Genomic DNA, 23,716 nt, shown 5'->3' on the forward strand with positions numbered 1-23,716 from the left:
ATTGTGACTAGAGATGGGGATAATTGAAAATACAGTGTAGCAAAATTAGATTTCCCTTTCAGTTCAGCGACCCCCAAAACTGGAGAGCAAATATGTATTTCTGGCTTTCTGTGTTAGGATACAGCCAGTACTAATACATGTAAAGAACCTGGAGGTGGAAAAGCACCTTGTAGAAAAAGGTGCTTGGATGTTTCTGTGCTGCGAAGAGTAAACATGAATATACTCCACTGCTTCAGTCATTTAGATAAAACAAACCTCCAGTTCCTTGTCTATGGGAGCCCAATGGTTTTTTTTTAAAGCTCCTGAACTTTGAACTCTGCATTGACCTTGTCCTTGATGGTGTTTTCTCTTAAATTCATTTGTAGGGCAGGTGTAGCAGAGTTATCCAAGACGGCATGGATGATTAGATTGCATTTGCACAGTGAGCTGCGAGGTGTAGGTTTTACTCATCATCCTCTGCTGGATAAAATAGCAGAAAATGACTCAATCTTCTGCTGTTGTAGCTGAGCATGTGTCAGAGCTTGTGCAGAGGCAGAGGAGGGATCTGTTGTAGTGGGTCATTGTGCCCGTGGAACTGTTCCCCTCTGCTATGTCCTTTCTCAAAATCTCTGGAAAGACCCTTCTGTTTCCCAGTTTGTCTCCTAGAGTTATGTGTTGAGTGTACATGTAGTAAGCACGAGTACTTTGCTTATGAACTGTCTTTGCTGCTCTTCCTGCTGCCTGTTAAAGGTATCTTCTTCTCTTCCCTTTTCCCTTGTGACTAGTGATGAAATACAGTTCTGTGCCTCTGGAAGCACCAGCAGAGAGGTCTTGCAGGCCTCTCCATCATGCCAAAACTCCTTTCCACCACATTCAGTTTCACTCTAATGGAGCTAATGCTGCTCCTAAGAGAGCAAGCAACTGCTCAGAAGGAGGAGGAATTTTCTTGTACACACCTTTTTAATCACCTCTTCTGCTTTCTCGGTTCATATTTACACACAGATAAATACTGTTAGATGTGAGCATCAGTGTTGCTCTTTATCACAGTAGTGGATCTGGAAAACCTTTTGAATGTCATGTTGTCAAACCTCAATACTCTGATATTGTGAAAGATCCTGCTGGTCTGTAGAAACCTTCATCATGGGATGTACCTTTCGGCTTGATCAAAGTTGGAGAGATACCATGACTGTTTTCTCTTCTGAGACCTTGTAATTACTTCCGTGAGGTTCCTAGGGGTCTTTGGCCAGGCAGATTTTCTCAGACTGTCTTCACCTTACTTTGTTTTGAGCAGCTACTTTGCTGTATGTTTGTCAGGATGTAAACTGACTGCAGGGTTCCAGGTTTAAAATAAACCACAGCAGTTTGGGCACAGCTGCTAAAAGTCTACATGAGTTCAGGGTGAGTCTGGAGAAGTTCATGGAAGAGAAATGTATTGAGGATGCATAATCCTCATCAGGCACAGAAGGTTCCCGAGCTGAAAATAGCTGGAGGGTTGGAGTGTATTAGGGGTATCTATCATATATTCTGGCACTAGCAGTTGTCATGCTGTTGGAGACAACTCCTCTTTGGCAGAGGAAAAAAATCAAACTATATGCAATCTGTTTTAATTAAATGAAGTATCAGATCCTCTCAACCTACATTCTGCTAAACTTTTCTTCATCTCCTGTTAGGAGCTTTCAGTTGCTTATGCCATTCAAGTAGCTATTCTCTAATCAATTCATTTGGCAGCTGGGGAGACTATAGTGTTGTCGATGAGGTTTTCCCAGGACATTAGAAATTGGCTGCTGGAAACACTTGGAATTTACAGTCCTTTTTTCCATGGCTACATCATGGTGGTGGTTGATAGGTTTTGACTGAGCCGAGCATATAGATCTGCCTGGTACCCAGATAATCCTCTTGCAAATGCCTGACATTTATTGCAGTCCATATCCTTGTCAGCAGCTTCTCATCTTCATGGTGCCTGAGTGACCTTGTATTTCATGCTGCTGAATTACACTCTTTTCCTAATATTACAGTTCTTGAAGGCTCCTAATCTTCCAGTATGCCATTCTGTTTACATGGGTTTTGACAATACCTCCAATTTTGTGCCATCAACACATTTCATTAGCAACTTTATGCTCCTTTTACCAGTGTTATTAATGAGAAGAAAAAAAAATCAGAATAATTTCTCCAGTACCTCTGTTTATATATACTATAGAGACTTTAATTTTGACATTTCTTCTGCATTAAAAAGATGCAGTGATATTTTGTGTAGATGCTGTACTGGCTGAAATCAGCACACAAAAGTGCTGGATTGACTCAGTGGGTTGGAAGTTTTATTGTCAGAAGTATTGTCGAAGTTGACTGATTGATATTGGTGACATTTTGCTTTCAAGTCTGCCACAGAAGTTCTACTCAGTAACTTAATACCCCCATCACTTTAGCAGCTATTATGTGGCTAAAAATACTTGTGCTAAGTAGTCTTAATTTTTCCTATTGTAATCAGGGTTATTATGTATTCCTGCTAAATGTATTCGATTAAGGTAATTGTCTTTCACATATCACATATAGTATCCTTAAACTTGTCAGGTCTCTGATTGGAGACACATGAAATATTGAGCAATGGATAAAATAGCTTTAGCAACAGTGACCATGGTAGCTGATGGGGAATTTCAGTGTCTCGTGTGTTTATTTGCATAATAATTTGTTTCATCGTCAGTCTTGAGTGAATTACTAAATTGAGAATACTTCTTAATTAGCCCATGTGTTATGACATCTGAGAAATTATGCCTGGATTTGATTAACTACAGTTGAATGAAGTGGAAAGTAAACCCACACTTCTGCCCTAGGAAGTAACCTAGTAAGTTTTGCAGAATGCAAAGCTATTTTTCTTCCTGAGGTTGGGGATTAGCCTGATTGACAGGATGATGCCCACTGTCTGTGGTCTTATACTGGCACTGGGAGTGAGGCTGGCAATTCCTGGACTGACATCTCAGCTGTTTTCTAGCATCCCTGGGAAAGTCCAGATGCAGCACTAGCTGGTGACGCTGCCAACACATGGGGAATAGGTGCCATCATGTGGCTTGTGTTCACAGAAGCTGCATAAAATTGACATGGATTCCTTGACACATCAAAAATGCAGCAGCTTGCTTTAAACTATGGGAGAGGTTCTGTTTCCTTTCTCTGTTTTGGTCCAGAGCACATCCTGATAAGCCTCTCTTTGACCTGCCTACCATAAACCAGACTTGACTGTAACCACTTTCTCATGCTGCAAATTGAGCTCCAGCTGAAAATACCTTGAACTCATTTTGCCTGTGCTCAGTCTTTAAGTGCCTATTGTCTTGTGTTGGAAATAAAGCCTTCAGTTAAGGATTGCAGAAGCAAATCTTGATCAGCCCTGTATGTGTTTTGTAATTCTGGCTGGACAAGGCTCTCACTGGTTTCACTTTTGTTTTTGCTCCCTTTTCTAAGGGATACAGATCCTCAGATGTGGTACTGCTGTGCATGGCTTGGAAACCTATCAAGGAAGTCCCTGTAGGAAATAAGATCAACTCCACTGGAAGTAAAATTTGCGTATTTGCAAAACTTCTGCTAGTGTTACATCCTGTTGAAAGTCTTGATTTAAATGTGAGCTGATTGTCCCCTTAGTTATATACTTACAGGGAAATAAACAAAATTCACTTAGTGGAATTGTATACTTTAATTCGCTTGGTTGCAAACCTGTATTATTGGTTAATTCACACTAGATTTCCCAGCTGCCAGGATGAATGAACAACACCATACTGTACAATTATGACAAACTCCGTTAAGATTTGTATTCAGCTGTTGTTACTTGTGTGTCCCCAGTGGTTTGGATTCCATTTGCGCTGTGAAGAAATTGCAAAACAAGCTGTGCATTTTTATGCTGATGAAAATGCTGAAAATAGACAGTGATAGCTTTTCAAAAGGAGAAAAGAAAAAAAAAGGAAAGCAGAATATGCCAACTTTTCAACCTAAGTCACATAAACCATTGTAATAAGACAGATTTATTCTAACTATATAACAATTAAAATAATATTTCACATGTAGGAAAGGAAGGTCCTTGTTCTTTATACTACGTAACTTATGCTTTATATAACTTTATATTTATACTGTATAATTTGCTTGTTCAGTTCCAGATGAAGTGCTCCTTCCCAACCATGGTTTCTGCTCGCCCCAGGCAGGTGCTGGGTGTAGCAGCCAATGTATGAAGCGATGGTTCAGGATGTAGACTCTTGGTCTGGCTCTGCTAAAGCACTTGAGCCCTCTGATGGGTCTGGCTGCATTTCTGTGCCTGATCACCAGGCACCCAGATGCTGCAGGTCTGGTCACACAGTCATCTCCTTGTGAGATGGACATGAGCCATCTCCTGATAAGGGTTCATATTGATGCTTAGAAATAGAGCCTTCATGTTGGTTTGGGCTCAATGGTGCTGTCAGGCTGGAAATCAAATGGGACACCTTGTTCCTCTGGGCAGAGCAAGAGTGCCCTGTTCTTCTGCAGTCTTTCAGGGCTGGTTAGTGGGGCCATCCACTGCTCTGCTCCTAAACACTCTTTTCCCCCAAATCAGGCTGCTTTGCAGATCATGTAGGGTTCATGTGAATGGATCCCTTTCAGTGGCATATTTTAGTTTGCTTTTTGGTATCTGGTGTATAAACTTTATCCATGACACCTTTTTATTTAAACATTAGTTGTTATACCTGTGCTTCTGGCATGAGTTTAAGGATAAAAAAGAAGTCATTTGGGCTCTGAAGTTAAAAGCCATGGAAGCAGGATGTGAATATTTGCAAATGCTAGGTATAAAACACAGTAGCTATTCATAATTGTCACTATGTCTTTTATCTCAGTTAACTTATTGTTTGGTTTGGGTTAGTCTGACCTTGTAAAATGATCTTCTTACGAACATTGTATTAAGCTAGAGTCAATTATTAATTTAATAATTTAAATCCTATGGTATACAATTTCCTCTGATTAATTCCTTTTTGAAAGATATTTTCCTGCAGAGAGACACAGCAGTCTAACTGATTAAAAGTCAATATACTTTTTTACAGTGCAAAAAGAAAATATTCTGCTGATTGAAGGAGAAAAAAGCCCTTCAATCTCTATAAATACCAGTAGATGTGTATTCATAGCATCTGTAATGATCTTCTGCCTTCAGTTTTAGAACTGAATGAACCCATTAAATCTTAAAATGCCAGATGATTTCTACTTTTCCTTTTTTAAAATACTGATTGTGAGGAATGCAACTTTTTTTTCCTTGTTGGTTAGGAGGCTGCCTTTCTTTCCCTCATACTCAAGCCTTTATGTAACTGAGACATACATGGGCTATATGAGTTAGAGCAGTAAGGAAATAAATAGTTCAGAGCCTCTCCAGCAGTCTTTTGTTTAATTGCGGGGTGCATTTTATCTGTGTGTGTGTTTTATTGTGATAGCTTCTCCTGCAGCTGCCCCTCCTGAGCCCCTCCACAGGTCATGCATGTGTCAGCACCAGCACTCTGACTGTGGAATGAGTGGCACCAAGCATGGAGCAGTGGCTGCTTGAAATGATACCACTGGTGGAAGAAATATATGTCAAACCATGCCCTTCATGATAGTATGCAATTTGTAGGTCAGTATTGAAATAGCAAATGAATAAAAAAGGACCCAAATCCCACAGAAAAACCCCAACAGAAAATTGAGGTCCAGACCACTTGTGAACATCAAGACTTTATGATGTGGCTTGGGGGAGGGAGAGAGAGCAGGTGTTTGGGGTTTGTTTATAAATTTTTTAAGATGATAAGCATTTAATTGTGGTTTTCTGGCCAAGTTCTCACTAAGAGAGCTAGACCCAGTGGTCCTGAAACACTCTGTAATTTCAAATGGATGTGGTAATCATTTGCTGTCATAGACTGCTACTGCACACTGCTGAGCAGATGCTCCATTTCATCCCATAGGTAAATGCAGTTCAGTGATACATCAAATGATTTTTAAAATACGGAAGGAAGTGGAGAAAAACAATGCACACACATGGTTAGCTTTGAAAGTTGCAAAGCTGTTGTTTATTGGGTGGCTGTAGGAATGAGACAAAAGTATCCCTTAGATCTGCTCGGGATCTCAGCTCATGTACAATCCAGTGCTTTGTTGTGGTTTGCCATTTCTGCAGTGCCTGAAGCCTCTTGGCAGGAAAAATAAATCTGGGGGTGTGGGCTGTGAGTCTGCTGCTGAATCTGTGTTGCAGGACAAACTGAGTTGTGTGATGTTTGTTAAGGAAGACCATGGGAGATCCAAGCCCTAAAGGAACAGATGCAGGATCTAGTAGTTAGCTGTCAAAGAAGAAAGGGGAGGACACAACCTATCCCAAGCTTAAGTGTGTTTTGACTTGAGCAGGATAAACTGTAACATCTGTCAGTGCTAGCACTGATTTGTGTGTGGGAATACTTTAAAGTAGTCTTTAAAGTAGTCCTCCTTGCATTGTGTTGGGAAAAAATTATTTAGGACACAATAATTAATAATCCTGTTAGATTTAACTGTTATAAATGCTTTTGAAAACTTAAACAGAGTTTAATTTCCATTCACAAAGAATGGCATAATCATGTTAAAGTTGGAGTTTTGATACTTGAAAAACTTATACTATGCATACCATCTTAAAGTTATACTTTGTCAGCTCAAAGAGTGTTTGCAAATGATTAAAAGACCTATTCTCTTTATTCCACATGTATGAAAGAGATGGACAAAAATGTTCAGCCTGTTAGAGTACTGTAATTTTATAAATAGCATCTTTGTAATTGCCTTTGACAGCAATTGCTGCAACAAAATGCAAAAAATAATAATGGTAGTCAAATTAATACCTCTTTATTTATATTTTTACTACTATGCTGAAGGATGCAAAGAGGAACATTCAGCAGCTATTTAATTTCTTGTTTTATCTCATTAAACAGACAGTCACAAAACAAATGAGTTTCAGATTAGTATTACCAAAGCATTTATCTAATTATGGCTTTCACTGCACTTGAATGAATGGCTGCAAATCAATAGGTCTCTTAGGTTGCCAGGACATGCATTAATATTGGTGAGTGTCCAAGCTGAATAGCAGGAGTGATGTCTCTTGGTTTTTTTCCATTCAGATATATGCATAAACTGAGAATTTATCTGAAGGCCTGCTTAAAGAGTTCCATTTATAATTTGATCATTCACAATTCAGTGTGGCAAAAAATATTTACATTATACTGGTAGAGGTTTTATTAAAAAAACCCAAAGCAATTATTTCAGAGGAACCTACAGTAGATAAAAGCATGTTGTAGTGGCTCAAGATGGTGGTTCAACCAGTCCTGTATCCATAAGTTTTAAGGTTAGTCTAACAGGTAACAGTTTTAACCATAAATATAATGCTTCTTGTGGGCAAATATTGTATAGCCTGCCTCCCACACTGGTTTTGGTTTGTTTTTGTTTTTTTTTTCTAATTTCAAATAGTCAGTTTATACTCTGATGCTGGGGGCTTGTTAACATTAACCATTTTAGTTCCAGCTTTTCATGTCGTGCATCTACAAATCCAGTATTGAATTAATCTGGATAGTGTTTTACATTCAGACTCATCTTGGAACACAAATTTACAAAGCTTCTCTGTGGGGTTTGGTGATAATGACTTTACACGGGAAGGAAAACTAAGTTGTGTTTTATTCTCTTTTTGATGAAAACATTTATTTTTTATCAGTTTTGAGTATTCTACCTTTAATTTCAGTGACCCTTCCTCTGTTCCTATGAGGCAGGGAACTTCCAGCTTCTGTACATTTAACTTCTTATTCTTTTTTACAGCTGTTTTTCAAGCACGCAATTCCAGTCTCTCTAGATGACTCCTTCCATGCTGTAATCATTTTTGTTACCTTGTTTTGAACTCGATCTGGTTCTGCAGTGTCCCTTTGAACTAGTGATGGCTTGTGCTGAATGCAATATTCTAGATGAGACTGCACTGCTGTTTTATATAAATCATGCAATTTCCTTCCTCTCTCCATCATGTAGGATTTTCATCCTAACAATGTGCTATCTTTTCAGAGCTCCTGGGGCCACTGATTAGCTCTTCCCACAAAATGTCTTCACAGTCATTCAGGTTGCTTTCTTTCAGCTGATACAGTTAATTTAAAGCTATATAAATTGTCACCATTTTTTTGTTGTGTTTGATGTGGATAAACACAATTTAGCACTGTTTACTTGCCTACCTTGACTAGGTCTATTTGAAGTTGTTTATAGGCTTCTGATTGTGACTAACCAAAATTGTATGAGCAAAATTTGCTTATCTTGATGCTGACATCATAAATATGTTTCATGAAACAGCATCCAGCCTAGGACACAATGTTGGGGCATCTTTGTATTTTCCTTTTCGCAATGAAAACAGTCTGTTTAATCCTGTTCTTGTCCTTCATTACTTCTCTGTTTCTTGATCAACTACAATGTTTTGGCTACACATGAAAGATGGCTTTAGCCTCCTTTGAGGAGTCTTCTGGGTTAGGGTGAGTCCATACTATCCTTGCTGAAGCTGTAGAGTATTGCTGGTGGTCTCTGAATATACAAGAAAAGCAGCTGATAGCACGTCAGTCTTGACTTTGTTGCAACATACTCTGTCAAAGGCATTGCTGTTCTTCTAAGGAATGTAAGAGTATATATTCATGACCAGTGAAGCTCCTGTTTGGTGGGTGTACAAGTGTTAGGAAGGCTTTCCACAGACTGGTAACCAACAACTTTGTCAAATAACCTCTGAGCAGAGATCTACAAAAGTATCTCTTGACTCTGCTCCTGTCAGTATTTTCTTTAAAAGCTCTAGTGATGGAGTGGAGAATAAGTTGTTCAGAAGAAGCTACTGCTCTGATACATCAAAGAAGAAAGACCAGGGAGAAAAAGTGCCTGTTTTGTTCTTTTGAAAAGAATTTATTTTTCTGCTTTGGCAACTTTATGGAAAAACTGCTATTAGGAGCAAACCTATCTAAAAGGTAAACCAACAAAGGCTTTTGAATAATGTCACATTGCAGGCATTTGTTCTCTATTCTTGTAGGGCACTTCATTAAAAACAGAGACGAACTCCTTGTAGTGAGTGGTCTTTTGCATTTAAGCAGAAAGTGTAGCTAACAGAGCAACACAGCTATTAAATCAGAGTTATGCTCTGATTAAAAACAATACAAATTTAGGCTCTTTGAGAAACCATTTATTATTGCTGAAGAAAAATACCTACTTCAGTTGTTTATTAATAGCAAAACATGTTACAGGAAAATTTATGGCAGGATGGTGGGAGTGGATAAGGAAACATTACATTTGTCCATTCTGTAAATAACAATAATTCCAAAGAAACTATCCAGAGACGACAATTTCATGTTAAAAACTGTCCCTGGTTACTGAAAAGCTAATGGTAAATTTTGTGAAACTTCTAATATTGGAAAGATTTTTTTTTTTTTTTTGAGTTAAGCAAGAAAGCAGACTGCATCTTTATCCCTTGCTTTAGCAGTTCTTGGTGTTATCTGACTTTTAGAAACAAAGCTAAATGCTGAGGGTCTGTGAGTCATCTTCTTTTCAGCCTGAGCCAACTCCAGCTTCAGTATGTGTATGTTTGTTTCTTTATACCATGACTTTTTCCCTCCTAAGTTAGTCATTGTTATCTCTTGGCACAAGTGAAGAGGTTAAAAATGTCAACAAGCATGAGGCATGCTAAAAACATGCAAACAAACCTCCCATGTAATCTTCCAAACCCGAGAGTGTTCCCATTCTCATTGCTGTGTTGTTCATGAACCCATCTGATCTTTTCATCCTATCCTGATGGAGGGAGCAGGGAGGTGAATTCCAATGTGAGGGTTTAGTGACCAGGAATAATGTCCTAGAGGCCCTCTTCACTTCTGCTGGTGTGTCCAGTTTCCACAACAGACATTATGGCATTGCATAAAGAAAAAGAAGAAAATAGATTAGACAGAGGTGAAATTTTTCTGTTAATCTTTTTTTGAATGCTGTGCGTTTTGAAGAAGTCTGTGTGTGTGTGTATCTACATACCAAAAAGGTTTGTAAGCTCCTTTTAATTTTGGTACAGTTATTTCTGGTGCTTGAGAAGTGACCAAATAGTGACCCCTTAGGCTTAGGCTGGTTTGGATAAAATGGGTGAAGCCCTTGTGGTCTGTGGTGGTCGTTGCAATGAGTTAAGAGTGGTTTGAAGTCACCTCTAAAAAAACAGTGTTGGGAAAGGATGGAGCAGTGAGCAAGGTGATGGGGGTGAGCATCAACTGTTTTTTGAAGACAGTGCATCTCAAAATGAAGGTCTCTTACAGTGAGTGGTGATTTGCCATCAGTCTGCTCTAGGGCCACAGTTTAACCCATGGGTGGCGTGTTCTTACTGCAGAATTAGTGATCAAGATTGTCATGGTGAAGATGTTGGAACAGGAACTACCTACTTTGGTAGGACATCCAGGCTGCCCAATCTGCTTTGGTGAATTGATGAGAGTAACCTGAGCATCCCAGCAGTCTATTAGGATGTCACGGACATCTTGCTTTTAGTTGGTGTTCATGGAAACACAGATAGAGCATCTCTGCTCCTCTCTGACAGATCAGTCACTGTGGGGGGAATAATGCCCTGTATTAATGTTTTAGATAATTTTTCTTCCCTGATTTCAATCTAAATTCTCTATCAAATTGGCATTTTCCGTGTGCATATTACTTGAACCAACTTTTCAAGACAGCAGTTCCCCATCTCTCCCACCTCCTGCTTTGCGTAGGTCAGAAAACATTTGCTGACTTAAAATGATATTTATTAGTGACTTTTAAAACTGAGTAGGCTGGTAACTAGGATACAGTGGGTAAGTGGAAGGAGAGTAGCAGCATATTGAAGTGATCAATGTTTCAAGCTTTGGCTATGATGCAGAATATTAAAGAATAAGAGAGTTAATTCTCTTTGCCCCTAGGCCTGAAAAAATGTGGTCACTCTTTACCTCCTTTTATTCCCACGGGACAAAGCACTCCTTCAAGGATCATGGGATAAAAACTCAACGTGCTGAAGCAGAAGAAGGTGGCTCTGTTCTATGCTGTTGCTTTCCATGGATACATAAAGGAGGAGCCTGAGGAGTCCTGGACACTGGTGTGTGTGTGTGTGTGGTAGGGCAAGAAGGGTGCAGCTTCAAGTAGCGCACGGAATGCATGAGCTGCTCCTTAGTCTGGCAGTCAGAAGCTCCTCCAAGTGTAATGTTCCTAGCACTGGCTGCCAGGCCTGGCTGTCCTCAGGAGGTGGAAACATGACCCTGTGGAAAGGCAGTGATGTGTGTGTGAGTCCTTTCCTCTGATTGTGCTACGGCATCAGCAGACGGTTCTGCTGGCTCTTTGAGGTTGCTCTGTTCAGGATACACTCATCTGTACTTCGTCTGTGAGTAATGCAGAGGCTATTCTGCTTTCCTTTTGTATGCTCCGTTCACACAACTGATAAGCAACCTTCTATTCACATTGTGTCCTTCTGCTTCTCTCTTACGTGTTCTAATGAGTGTTTCTTTAAAAATAGTTACAGTGTTACTGCTGCTGTCTTCAGTGAGGGATGAGGTGCTCTCCTGGGTGCATATCTCAGATTCTGCAGGTGCAGGCTGTGGATACTGCCTCATGTATATTTTGAAACAGCCTTGAAAAAGTCATCCGCAACTTTCAAGCCAAAAGACAACAGTTTAAAACAACAGTTCCTCTGGAGGAGTAATTTTTCCTTACAGCACTTGATGTACAGAGATCTTGTTGAAAGGGTTCAACCTCTTTGTCAAGAGACACACCTTACACAGACATGTGTGTTCAGTTTCATAACATACAATTCACTTCAGATCCCTGCTCTGCTGTAATTCTGTGGACTTTTTTCCACTGCACACATGTTTTTCATGCTAATTTAGACTCGAGCTTTTTTTTTCTTTTGCATATGCCTTTGAGTATAAGATTGACTAGGATATCATATGGTGGGACTTCTGTTGGGATGGAAAACTAGATAATAGTTGCAAATGTAATTAAAGGTTAATTAATTCAAATAATTTAATCAGATGTAAAAAGTAGAAAAATCTTCTAATCCTTTGACTCTCAAATTGTGAGGGGTTTTTTTCTGTTTATGGAGTAGTGTCTTTCTTTTATAGGGAAAAAATATGTCTTATAAGTAATTTAAATTCTTTGTAAAGCATAAAAAAATGGAACAAAGGGATAGGAACTTTCTGCTTTAAATGCCAGATCTAGTTTTGCCGGAGGGAAGTTATTGATGTCATGGGGGACAAGGGACTGATATGGGACAAACTGAAGCAAGAGTTGTTTGTTTGTTTGTTTAGTTAGGCTGCCTAAACCAGTTTTTTCATAGGTACTTTCTCCACAAAAGGTTTAGTGCAACATAGTTTAATACATTCTTTTTCTATGAATTTGAGTGGGGTTGTCATCTCAGAGCATAGTATCTTGTCAAATTCTGTGGCTTTTTGCTTAAACTGACTTTGGCCGAATATCTGAACATATTCTAAACCTGGGGAGAGGTGCAGGGATCACTTCTGAAAGCCCATGCTGTCTTAAATATAAATTATAAATGCAGAGAACCCTAATAGGACAGTTTCTATTCATGATATTTTCAAAAGTCTATTGTTGGACCAAGGCCCTAGCTTTCAAAACTGGAGGTTGAAAAGAGAAAATTCCCTGGTACCAGCTGGAAAATCTCAAGAGATAAAGAAAACCCAGCCTTCCACATAGGGATCAAACTTCCTACAGCAGTAGGAAGAAGGACTTGTAGACTTAATTAAATTTAGTGTGAGTAAATCTGTAGCATGCAAATTCAAAATAATACGGCATAAACCTGATATATCTACGTGCTAGTAATATCAAATGTGTGCAAACAGTTGTTTATATGAATAAAGAATGAAAATAAAGATATATATCAGAAGAAAGGCAGGTAACTAAATTTAAGGATAAAGAATATAATTAAGGAAATCTGCCTCATTAGGGTGGAAGTCTTGCCTGACTTGAAAGGCTGTGTTCCTTTCTTAAACCTATGTTCATGAAGGAGGTTCCTGTCTTAAGGTGCCTGAACTGTATCTGTGACCTCGTGGGGGTGCTGAGCATGTCTTTTACTTTCTTATGAGCTTAATTTGCACATGATAGGTCATTTATATTATTTGGTTTTGATTTTATCATACTAAATTTTTTTACTAAAGTAAAATTTCTATCTCTAAGCTACTTGGCACTTGAGCAGTTTTACTGAGGCAAAAAGAAGTACAAAAAACTTATCTGTGTCTTGCATATAATATATTTTCTGATTCTGTAACTTCTCAATCTGGTGAAAGCTAAATTTACCTAAGCAGCTTTTAGTGGTTGGTCATATATTCTAGAGTCTCCATGTTCTAATCTTACTCCATATCTAATGGTTATTGCACACTACTTCCCATGTTGCTCTATGTGCCAAGCAGTCTGGACCGAATGATAGGCAGGCAGTGGTTTCTGCTACACTGGCAGAGACTTTTGAACAGCCTTCTTTCTAGGTCCCTCCCCATCTCAGAGGTGACAAACCTCCCTTTGGAGTGGATTGCACTTGAGTTTTCATATGTTCCTGCTTTAATGGCCAGACTAAATATTTGTAAGGTTATCAGAGTTAGTACAATCTCACTCTGCAGACGGTTTGAAGGTGCTAGTAGCAGAGTTCCAAATATTTCTGAGGCTTTGCCAAGAGCAGATGAGGAGTTCCTGATCTATTTTGCCAAAAAATTGCTTGTGTGATCTAAGGGAAAGCTTTATTCTTTCTTTGTGTATTGAGTGCTTTTTAACTCTCTGTACAGTGAGGCCTTGACTGCTTCATGAAACTAAAGCAGTTAAGCTTTACAATTAAAATTACAGCTGTTCTTCTGGAAGTGGTTAAGAACTCCCACTCTCTGGTTCATAGTAGGCTGGCACTGGCTTGTGCCAAGAGCTACCGTCAGTGAAATTATTATTGTTCCCAAGAGGTCACGTAACGGAACGCTGCCAATACAAACCACAGCACTGCAGATTCTCAAACTGTTCAGGCTCTAATGCAAACTTCTTTAAGCAGAGCTTGTTCACCCACCCTCAAGGCTACTCCTGCTCTCGGAAAACCTCAGAAGCAAGAAAAGCAGAAGTCAGCAGTTTCAGTCTAGATTTGTTGCATTCTAAATGTCTGATAGGTACTTAGAGTGGGGCTGCCCTGGGTACATGGAAGAGTGCTTGTGGGCTTCTGGCCCTTAGCTGATAGCAGATTTTTACCAGTGGGTCTCAAAGTGCTTTCAGAGAGTGCTCATGGTCATCCTCATTGCATGGGAAGGGAAATGACTTGCTGAAGGTTTTGGCCACACCATGTTCAGGAATCAAACTGAGGTACACTGAACAGTCTGGTGCTTTTCCCAGTGGGCCACTTGGTCTCTACGAAATCAGAAAATCAGTTTCTCAGAAACACAGAGAAAATAATTTCAATATTTTGTACCAGAAAGGAGTAACTGTGCTCTCCTAGTAGGAAAAAGGTTTGGGAAATTACTAGGTGACCTACGTCTTGTGCAGGCAGTGGTAAAAGCAGGGCTCTCTGGGAGCAGGGACGTTAAATAATAGGGACATTAAAAACCTACCTTTGTGCACTTGTGAGCCCATTCATGGACAACCTGTGTGCAGCCTATTAAAAGAAAATTTTAAAAAGTTGCCAGGAAGGCATTTTTCAAAGAGTAAACTAATGCAATTTTTTTGGGAAGTATTTTCATAAATCATAATCAGAACACTGAATTTTAACTTTGTCTTTTTTTACTTGAAACATTAAATGTACTTTAGTTATTGAAAACTATATAACTATTTCTTTAATTACTAATTGCTTCTGAATGAATTAAGATTTTAATGGATTTTCTTATTCAATAATATATGCACTCTGTATTGACATTTTTAGCTGTTTGTTGTCATCGTTCACAGCTGATTTGCTGAATATTTCCTAATAGCTGGGGTTTTGTTCCTGCATCTGCATTCACTGAAATAGCTGCAGCAATATTGGATATTTTTGCCCTTCCGCTGTTTGCTAGAATTCTTGTGGCAGAGGTGAGAATCCTTGCAGCTGGGTTATGGGGGCAGCTCGTAAGAAGGCTCCTGAACCTATGCTGGCAAAAACCAAGTACCCAGCCATGCTGGTTTTGCCTGACACCAGAGAGGGAACGTTTGAACTTACACCTACGTGGTGGGTGGTTGGTAGTGACAGGTGAGATGAATCACTTAATTGATTGTCTGCTTTAAAATTTTTATTATATTTTATCTCTGAAAAATGTGGCTTGCTGAAGGCCAAGTTCTGGCACATCTGCAGTGATGTTGACAGCTGGGGTATGTCAGCAATTGAGACCTGGCACACTGGGTAATGTGATGGGGAAAAGTTTTGGTGGAAGGCTAACATGAAAATACGTGATTTTAAGAGCCTTTTTTTAAACACAGAATGCATCTAGAAACATACTTCTGGTTGCCCTGAAGCTCCATAGACTTTATCTCCCATGCCTGGTGCAGCTGGCTGGACTAGCAGAATTAAATTGTCTGGGGGTGATGGAACAGGAGACAATTACAAAATTGCTTGGGTGCTAAGGGAACTCCAGGAGATTGATTGATCCAACCCCTGCTCTGTTCAGGACAAAATTCAAAGCCAGAGAAATTGTGCAGGACCCTGTCTGGGGAAGTTACAAAAACTCCAGGAAGAAGATTTTACAACCTGAGCATTTATGCTTGTGTTTGACACACAATTTCCTCATAAATTTCTTTTTACTAATGCATGTTGTAAGTCAGGCTGCCTGGCTTTCAGAATGCCTTTGCTAAGTAGATGTGCCATGCTGCTTGCTTTTTTTTTTTTTCATTTGGAAATGTGTCGTGAGAAGGTATTTTGCTGGCAACATAAGAAACATGTCAACAGAGGTACTTTGAAAAGCTTTTAAGTATGCAGACAATCTGCGTTTTCCTTCTCCTCATCTCTCTTTTAACTGTTTTGTTGGTGTCTTCATTTTGATTTATCTGAAAATAAATGGTAACCTGTCACTGGGAACATTGTTTTAATTGTAGTGTGAAATATCCAGTGAACATTCTTTTGAAAGCTCCAAATAATGTACTATCAAATTGCAACTTGCATCATTAGAAATATTAGCTGTTACACAAAATTTTAACAATTACTAAACCCCCCTACCCATCTGCTCTTATATGCTGTCCTCCAGATCAAAACCAAACCAGCTGCTGGTGACTAGGGACACAGTGGTAGATGACAACGACCATCTACTGCATTTATTTGGTGCTAAGTTTTAAAGAAATATAAGTACAACAATATTGCTAAATCTTTATGGTAACAGTCTGTTCAGTGCCTATTTTGTACTGGAAAAAAGGGAGGATACTGCTTTCCTGTGAAATGTTGCTGACAGCCAGGAAGAGTGAAATGCACAGGGAATTTTGTAAGGTAGCATTAGGAAATGTATGGCCGAACTGGCAAACTAGAGCACAAATGCTGCAATAAAATTTAGTTAACGAAGGAACAGGAATAGACAATGAAGTGTACTCTGCATATTTTAATGTTATATAAAGCATGATAAAAAGCAGTAAAATTCTGATTCTTTCTTTTCATATTTAATGAACTCTCATTGCAAACATTGTATTAGCATATGAGTTGAAAACGTCCATTCTCTCTTTATAAGAAAGGGAAATCTTGTTTAAACTCTGTTCCTGTTTTATAAACTATGACCATGCAGTCTACAGTTGTAGATGAGATGGGAATTGCATTTTGCTTCAGCTGATGCACTTACATGAACATGGAACCAGAAGTGAAGGTCCCCATTGCTGATGCCCTTGAATTTTGTATTGTCATTTTTTGTGAGCATGGTTAACTTCCTTTTTATGTTGACAGAGTAGAGACACTGCTCTGTCAACATAAAAAGGTTTTATTAGGCATGTTTTATGCCATCATTCCTTGGATAGCTTTAATTTAGCATAAACAAGTGCTTCCTCTGAGTACAGCTGTCCCTTCCTGCCTCCCTCCACATCCCACAGCCTTCGCCTGTGCCCCTGCTGCTCGCCGTGCCGGGACCGTGTTTGTGTGGCTCCCCAGTGACCCCACCAAGGGAAACCATCGCTGTTGAAATGAAGCTCTGTTTAATGAGCCAATTCAAAGCCATTGGTCCTTCAGCTTGGTTCAGGACACGGCTTCACAGACGTGTGGAAGCACAAAGGAGAAGAGTGGTGGGAACAGGTGTAGAGAGGACACAACCTGCTTCTTAGCAGCCTCATTTTAGGGTACTTTAATCTGATCATGGAACTCATCATTAGCAGGAGGGTGGCTGTCTCCTTTCTCTGGTAACATAAAGTTCCTAACCGAGGCATCCCCTTCTGCCAGCTTACCACTTCTCCCTTTCTCTCGATCCGGGTAGGTGTCAGAGTGCTGCAGCTTTATTTGAGGCACAGGATACAGATGGAGGAGCCTGTGTTGGTACCTTCCTGAAGCTAGGTTTACCCTGGTCTTTTCGGCATGGTAGGACTGAGGAAGAGGGAGAAGAGAAACCAGCCAACCCTGCCATATTGTCTTCTATGATACTCTTTTCTATTCTTAACTCCTTTTGGGCAAAGAAAAGGGCATTGCAAATAAATTTTGCTCTTGGACACTAAATTACACTCCTTGCTGGGCTCCAGAGACTTTAAAAGTGAATGGTTTATGCCAGATTAAGTAAAAATTAGTTGTGTTTGAAGCACAGACCCATTCAGCCATATTTAGTTTGCTAGGTACTGGAAAATAGAGAAATGCTTCTAAATGCATGACTTTCCTAACTGTCGCTGACTCAGAAATAAGTCTTTAAACATAAAGAGCTCTACTTGTCTTTATAAAGAGCATCCGTTTTCTTCTCACATCCCTTTCTGTTTTTGGGGGAAGTGAGAATGAACCTTGAGTTGTGGATTTCCCCTTCATGAAATAACTTATTTTTTAAGTTCTTTCTATACAGAAAACAGATGACAATACCTCCTTGTTTTTCTTTCATTAATGACCCATTTGGGTTTCCCCAGAGAGCTCTTCAGGCTCATCTGGGAGCCCTAAATTGCAAGCTCTGCTGAATTCAATAAAAAGAAAGATTTTTCTTTTTACAGCTTTTTGACCTTTTTATGCTACACCTAAGTATATGAAGTTTAAGATGATCAGGAGAAAATCTTTCCTTTATAAAAAAGATCCTTTATAAAGGGTTGTATATTTAATCTTAAATAAATATTAATGCAGAGAACTGTCACATTGGTTGTTCTTCATTACCCGTGAATTCTGCCAGTGGATTTCAAGAGGAGCAGTGGGGGAAGGTTGTTTGTTACGAATATTATTTGGCAGAAAGTCAGGCATATTCTACGATTTCATATGAATGATATCCTCTGAAAGTCAGCTAGCTTCCCAACCAACTCTGCTTGCTGTGCCTTAGCAACAAGAAAAAATCTGTTGCCACATGGAAACGGATTGGGATTCATGACAACACTCCCTATATCCAGCCACCTTCAAACAGCACTAGCATTTCATCTACTAAACACAAGACCCATGTCTTACTTCTGCTTAAAACACCTATCATTTAGACAGTAGCAAGTGATGTCAAATGCAAAAAATTCAAAGGTGGCAAAATGATAAGTCATATTGTTCAGTAATTTTTTGCTCCCTTCCCCCATTCCTTGCTTGGCACGAGTAAGCACTGGGAATAAATGAGCATTTACTCCTGCAAAAATTACTGCCTTCTTGTGTTGCAGGTTGAGGAGGGTGTGCCAGGCAGGTACAGCCCAGCTTTGTTTCAGGATCTGTGTTCAGATCAGGGCTAGAGTGGAAACTCTCTAATTATTGTAGCTGCTTGCTTTTGGCAACTCCAGCAAATATTTTTGATAAAAACCCCCTACAGCTTTCTGTCAGGTGTGACAGTTGCAGTGGTTTCTGTTGCTCTGTGGCATTGGCATTGTCATTGTCAGGGTTCATAATGGGAGAACAAAATCTGGTTGAGACAAAAATAATTACTTTTTGATTTGTTTGTGGAGTGGGAGAGAAGCCTGAGGGAAATTAAGTAAATACCTCTGGTGGATTTTAAAAATTTTTCCTGAGCCACTGTATTCTTACAGCTGAATGATCATTGGAAGGAAAAGTAAAAGCAGATGATTGTTTTTGAGAGTGAATTTGTATTTAGCTTTATTTGTGATCTTTTTCCATATGCTCTCATAGTTGGAATGTGAGAAGTTTCCAGCATGAGTACTTGTGAAAGTGTATTTTAGGTTTGGATGCTTAAATTCCTGTTGGATATGTGTCTGAATATATAATTTCCTTTGTGGTCACATTAGCCAATTTAGGATTCAGGTGTTGAGTAGTTGCAGAAATTCCCCTGTCAGGGAATAGAAATGATCTCATTACGAGGTAGTCTGTGCTATGCCATGTGCATTTCAAAATGAGATGATTTTTTGTTCAGGCTATTTATATTTAGGGAATAACAACATCGAAGCATTTGCTTAATTTTAAGTATATTGAGTAATCCAGTTTGAAATGCACAAGTGCTATACTAAATTCTTTAGGGACATAGTGACAGTGCCCTGAAACTATGAACAATTGTTTTGCTATATTTGTATATAACAAAAATGTTTCTAGAACTGCTCAGCAGTATGGAGTTGAGCATGGGCATGTTTGCAAATCAAGCTCTGATCAAACAGAAAAATATCGATGAGTGGGTTGTAAACTGAAAACAGGTAGAATTTGATTGCACATTGCAAACTCCTAAGCACAGAATATTATGCTCATATTTTGGAAACACAACCAGTTAAAGACCTAGATATTTGAAAAATCTGGAGTGGAAACTTGGACAATATATTGGAGAAGATGAATCATGGCCTTTCCTCATTTCTGTTAGTTTTAAAATAAATCCCACTCTAAAAGATTTAGTAACAGGAGTAATCTTGACTAAAAAAGAAATTCTTCCTTCCCATTTTTGTCAATTTTTTTTCTTGCTAACTGCACATGAATATCAGAAGCTCTTAGAAGAAAGGCAAAACATTTCTGTTCCATATTTGAAATTATTATTTTCCTACAATTTCTATAGCCTCTTTTGAGGTGTTACAGTGTGACTTCTAGTGTAGACAGGTTGCTGGCTGCTACCACTGCACTAAATCCCAGCTGAGGAAAGCACTTGAACTGGAGCTTGAAGCACTCTTGCTTTGTTTCTTTCTGAGCATGATAGTGATTAAATTGCTAGCAGATGTATGGAGCATTGCTGATGCTACTGTGACTGCAGTGCTGGCAATGGCAGAAATATCAGCAGTTGTTGGAACAGCTTGGGCAGGAGGCGAAGCACAAGCAACTTGTAGGCAAGTCATTCTCCCAAACTGAGACGTGGCCAAAGCAAAATCCCAGGTCTAAAAATGAGGAGAAAATTCAGATGAATCTCCAAAAGATACGACTAAACCCGTGCTCTGTAGTACCATTAGTCCTTGAATAAAACATTAACCAGGTTGTAGTAAATGCACAGGGAGTTGCTGTAGTGGAACCGGTTCAATACTCTCCAAAGGAAGGAACTAAGTCAGCATCTTACAGTAAGATACAACCTGTTCTTTCCAGTGGAACCATTAGTATACTTTGTTGTGCAGTATGTTGTGGGGGAATTTCTTTCCAAACGTCTAAAAAAATCAGTTTGTGCTGACATATTAAAATATTATCATCAATATCTTTGCATGCTTAACTTTAAATAATGTCAGAAATTCTCAGTTTGTTTTAAAAACAACTGTACAGTTCAAGCAATACTAACTTAAACTTAGGTATAGACCTTGCATGTAGTATTAGTCATTGAATTAGCCTCTGCTTCTAAAAACCTACCTGGCATATTTAATTCTTTGACTTATAGTTCTATAAACTGATCATATAGATTGTAGAGAAATATTTCCTTCTGGATGTTTCAATTACTTGCTGGTCACTTTATTTTAATCCTCCCATTCTTTTCACATCATTACTCTACTCCCTGCGATTTTAGTGATTTTAAATACCGCAGTAAACTCCTTTATAATTTTTCCCAATTTCAGACTAAATTATCTGTGGTGTATTCAGATTTGGATACTAGCAGTCCTATTCCAAAACCTTCTATGGGCCTCCTGGCCCAGCTGTCCTCTCCTGTCACATGCAGGTTGTGTCCCCAAGCTAGGACGGTGCCATCCCTGTGCCACGTTCATAGTTCAGGCTCTGGATCATCCAGCCCGCAGGACTGCTCTCTGCCTCTTTCTTCCTGCGTCCCCAGCAGGGAAGATGAAGCCACCTATGCACACCTATCCATGTATGATGGGGCAGCCCTTCTGGAGGACACCCAGTGCTCTGGATCTCCCACACATATGGTCTTCTGTACCAGGACCACACGTGCTGCCATAGCCTGGTCCTCTCCCTGACATGTGGTTTGGCAAAGCTTCTCCTCAAGCTGGTGGAGAGGCACATGGGGTGCCAGGGTGGCTGTAGCTGGAAAGCAGTACTTGGCATGGGCATCAATAACTGTTCCAAGGTAGTTTTCATGAGAGATGAGCTGTTTGCTAGATGGTGAATTAATTTGCTTTAAAAAGCAAATTAATTAATTAATTAAAAAATTTGGGCTTATTCTTAGAGTGGTTTGCAAATGTATTTTCAATCCGTGTGTGTGTCAAAATAATTTGGGGGGAGCAGCCTACGTTTACCAGCTATCTTCAGGGAGAGCCACCCAAAATTTGGAGTCTTTAAAGATAGGCTGGACCATTTACAGCCCAGTTTGTCCCCAACAGCCAAAGCAGAGTCTGCTGAACAAAGTTGTGCTCAGTACCTAAATATTTAGTGAGGCAAGTTAAAAAAAAAAAGAAAAGAAAACAGGATCTATCATGGCAGCTAGGACATAAAATCCTAAGTTTCTGTATCAATTTCAGCCTAACTGCAATGAGTGTTTCAACATTACACAGGCTGCACTAGCATCAACATGAAAGACCATTTTTTCTATTCCAGAAAGCCACTTCCACTTTTGTTTTGTTTTCTCCCATCCAGTTTCTATTTTCTTACGTTTTTAGAATTTTGGGTGGTTAGGTTCCTGTGTGGCAAGCTAAATGTAATCTCATGATCCCTCCAGTGTTTCATGTTTGCTCCAAGTTGATATGGGTTCAGGCTGCCACTGAAAAGCCATTGTCCTGTCCTCCCTCCTCCCATTTCAGGGCTGTGAATTCCTCCTCTCTTCTCTGCACCAGAGCTAGAACTTTGTGGTCTGAAGGATAAACTAGAAATTTGGGGTTTTTTTCTCTCCTGGTTTTCAGCATCAGACACCTTTTGCAGACTCCTTGGAATTTCTTCCTAATATCTAATCTAAATCTACCCTGTTTCAGTTCAAAATGATTACCTGCTGTCCTTTCACTACACTCCCTGACAAAGAGTCCCCCTATGTCCCTTCTGTAGGCCCCCTTTAGATACTGGAAGATACTACAAGATCTCCCTGGAGCCTTCTTTTCTCCAGGCTGAACAATTCCAACTCTCTGAGCCTGTCTCCATGGGAGAGTTGCTCCATTCTTGTGATCGACTTAGTGGCCCTTCTCTAGACTTACTCCAACAGATCCCTGTCTTTATTATGCTGGGAAGCTGACATTTGGATGCAGTACTGCAGGTGGGGTCTCACAACAGTGCAGTAGAGGTGTAGAATCACCTCCCTCAACCTGCTGGTCCTCCTTCTTTTGATGCAGCCCAGGATACAGTTGGATCGTGTCCAGTTTTTCATCCACCAACACCCCCAAGTCCTTTTCCACAGGGCTGCTTTCAATCCACTCATCACCCAGCCTGTGTCCATGTTTAGGATTATCCCAACCCAGGCACAAGACCTAACACTTGGCCTTATTGAAATACATGAGGACTGCACAGGCCCAGCTCTCAAGCCTGTCTCTCTGGATGGAATCCCTTCCCTCTAGAGTATCAGTCACACCACTCAACTTGTCATCCCCAGACTTGCTGAGGGTGCACTCAATCCCACTGTCCATGTTCCCACGTTAACATGAGGATGTTCAATAGTATGGTTCCAGAGGGACATCACTCATCACTGATCTCCACGCAGCCATCAAACGGTTGACCACAACTCTTTGAGTGTGTGCATTTCCTTATCCACCGAGTGGTCCGTCTGTCAAAGCCATGTCTCTCCATGTTAGTGACAAGGATATGTGTGGGATAGTATGAAATGTTTTGCACAAGTCCAGGTAGATGATGTCCATCTCTCTTCTCTTGTCCATCAGCACTGAAAGCCCCTTGTAGAAGGCAACCAAATTTGTCCTTTTTGCTGAGTTTCATTTTACGCTGTTATGTAAGTGCACGCTGCAGTACCAGTATTCTTCCTGAGTGAGCCTCCCTGTCCTCTGTCAGCGCCAGCCTGGGAAAGGAGCAGGGAGCAAGGAAATCGATGTATAAACTTTGACTGTGCTGCTGCAGTGAGTGAGGCTTGTGGGATGAAAGGCTTGGACAGAAACCAAGAGAAGTGGTGGTATGTAGGGCTGCTGCAGAAGCGAGGTGTTAATGACGTGCCAGCTAGGAAGGGTGAGTGGGATCTGAGGCAGTGTTGCGCTCTTACAGCATCTTTGTTGGGTATGGGAGAGGGAAATAAGGCTTATATGTTACAGTATTTCCATATGGAGCTACTGTTTTGCATGGAACTACATTAAGGTTCGTGATGAACATGGAAGGGTAAACAGCGATAGATGCTTCTGTGGTTCCTCATCCCTTCCCTTTCTAAAAACACAGTAGCAAGAATACAGGGAGGAAAAAGCAGGTGGTGTT

The 23,716-nt window shown here is 39.9% G+C and overlaps 1 protein-coding gene across 3 annotated transcripts in view; it reads left to right on the forward strand.

The window, feature by feature from the left end:
* The window catches only part of RAPGEF5 (Rap guanine nucleotide exchange factor 5), a 159,499-nt gene that overhangs the window by 3,727 nt on the left and 132,056 nt on the right, over nucleotides 1-23,716 (forward strand). Inside the window, exon 1 of one of the 3 annotated variants that reach the window (XM_048303627.1) lies at nucleotides 23,441-23,476. The exons of the other annotated variants lie outside the window; for them this stretch is intronic. Within the exon in view, the coding sequence (XP_048159584.1) occupies nucleotides 23,456-23,476 (21 nt within the window). The 5' untranslated portion in view covers nucleotides 23,441-23,455. Of the gene's footprint in view, nucleotides 1-23,440; nucleotides 23,477-23,716 lie in introns of those variants that run through there. 3 annotated transcript variants of the gene reach the window in all.

This window comes from Corvus hawaiiensis, chromosome 1 (assembly GCF_020740725.1).
Source record: "Corvus hawaiiensis isolate bCorHaw1 chromosome 1, bCorHaw1.pri.cur, whole genome shotgun sequence".
Lineage (NCBI taxonomy): Eukaryota > Metazoa > Chordata > Aves > Passeriformes > Corvidae > Corvus > Corvus hawaiiensis.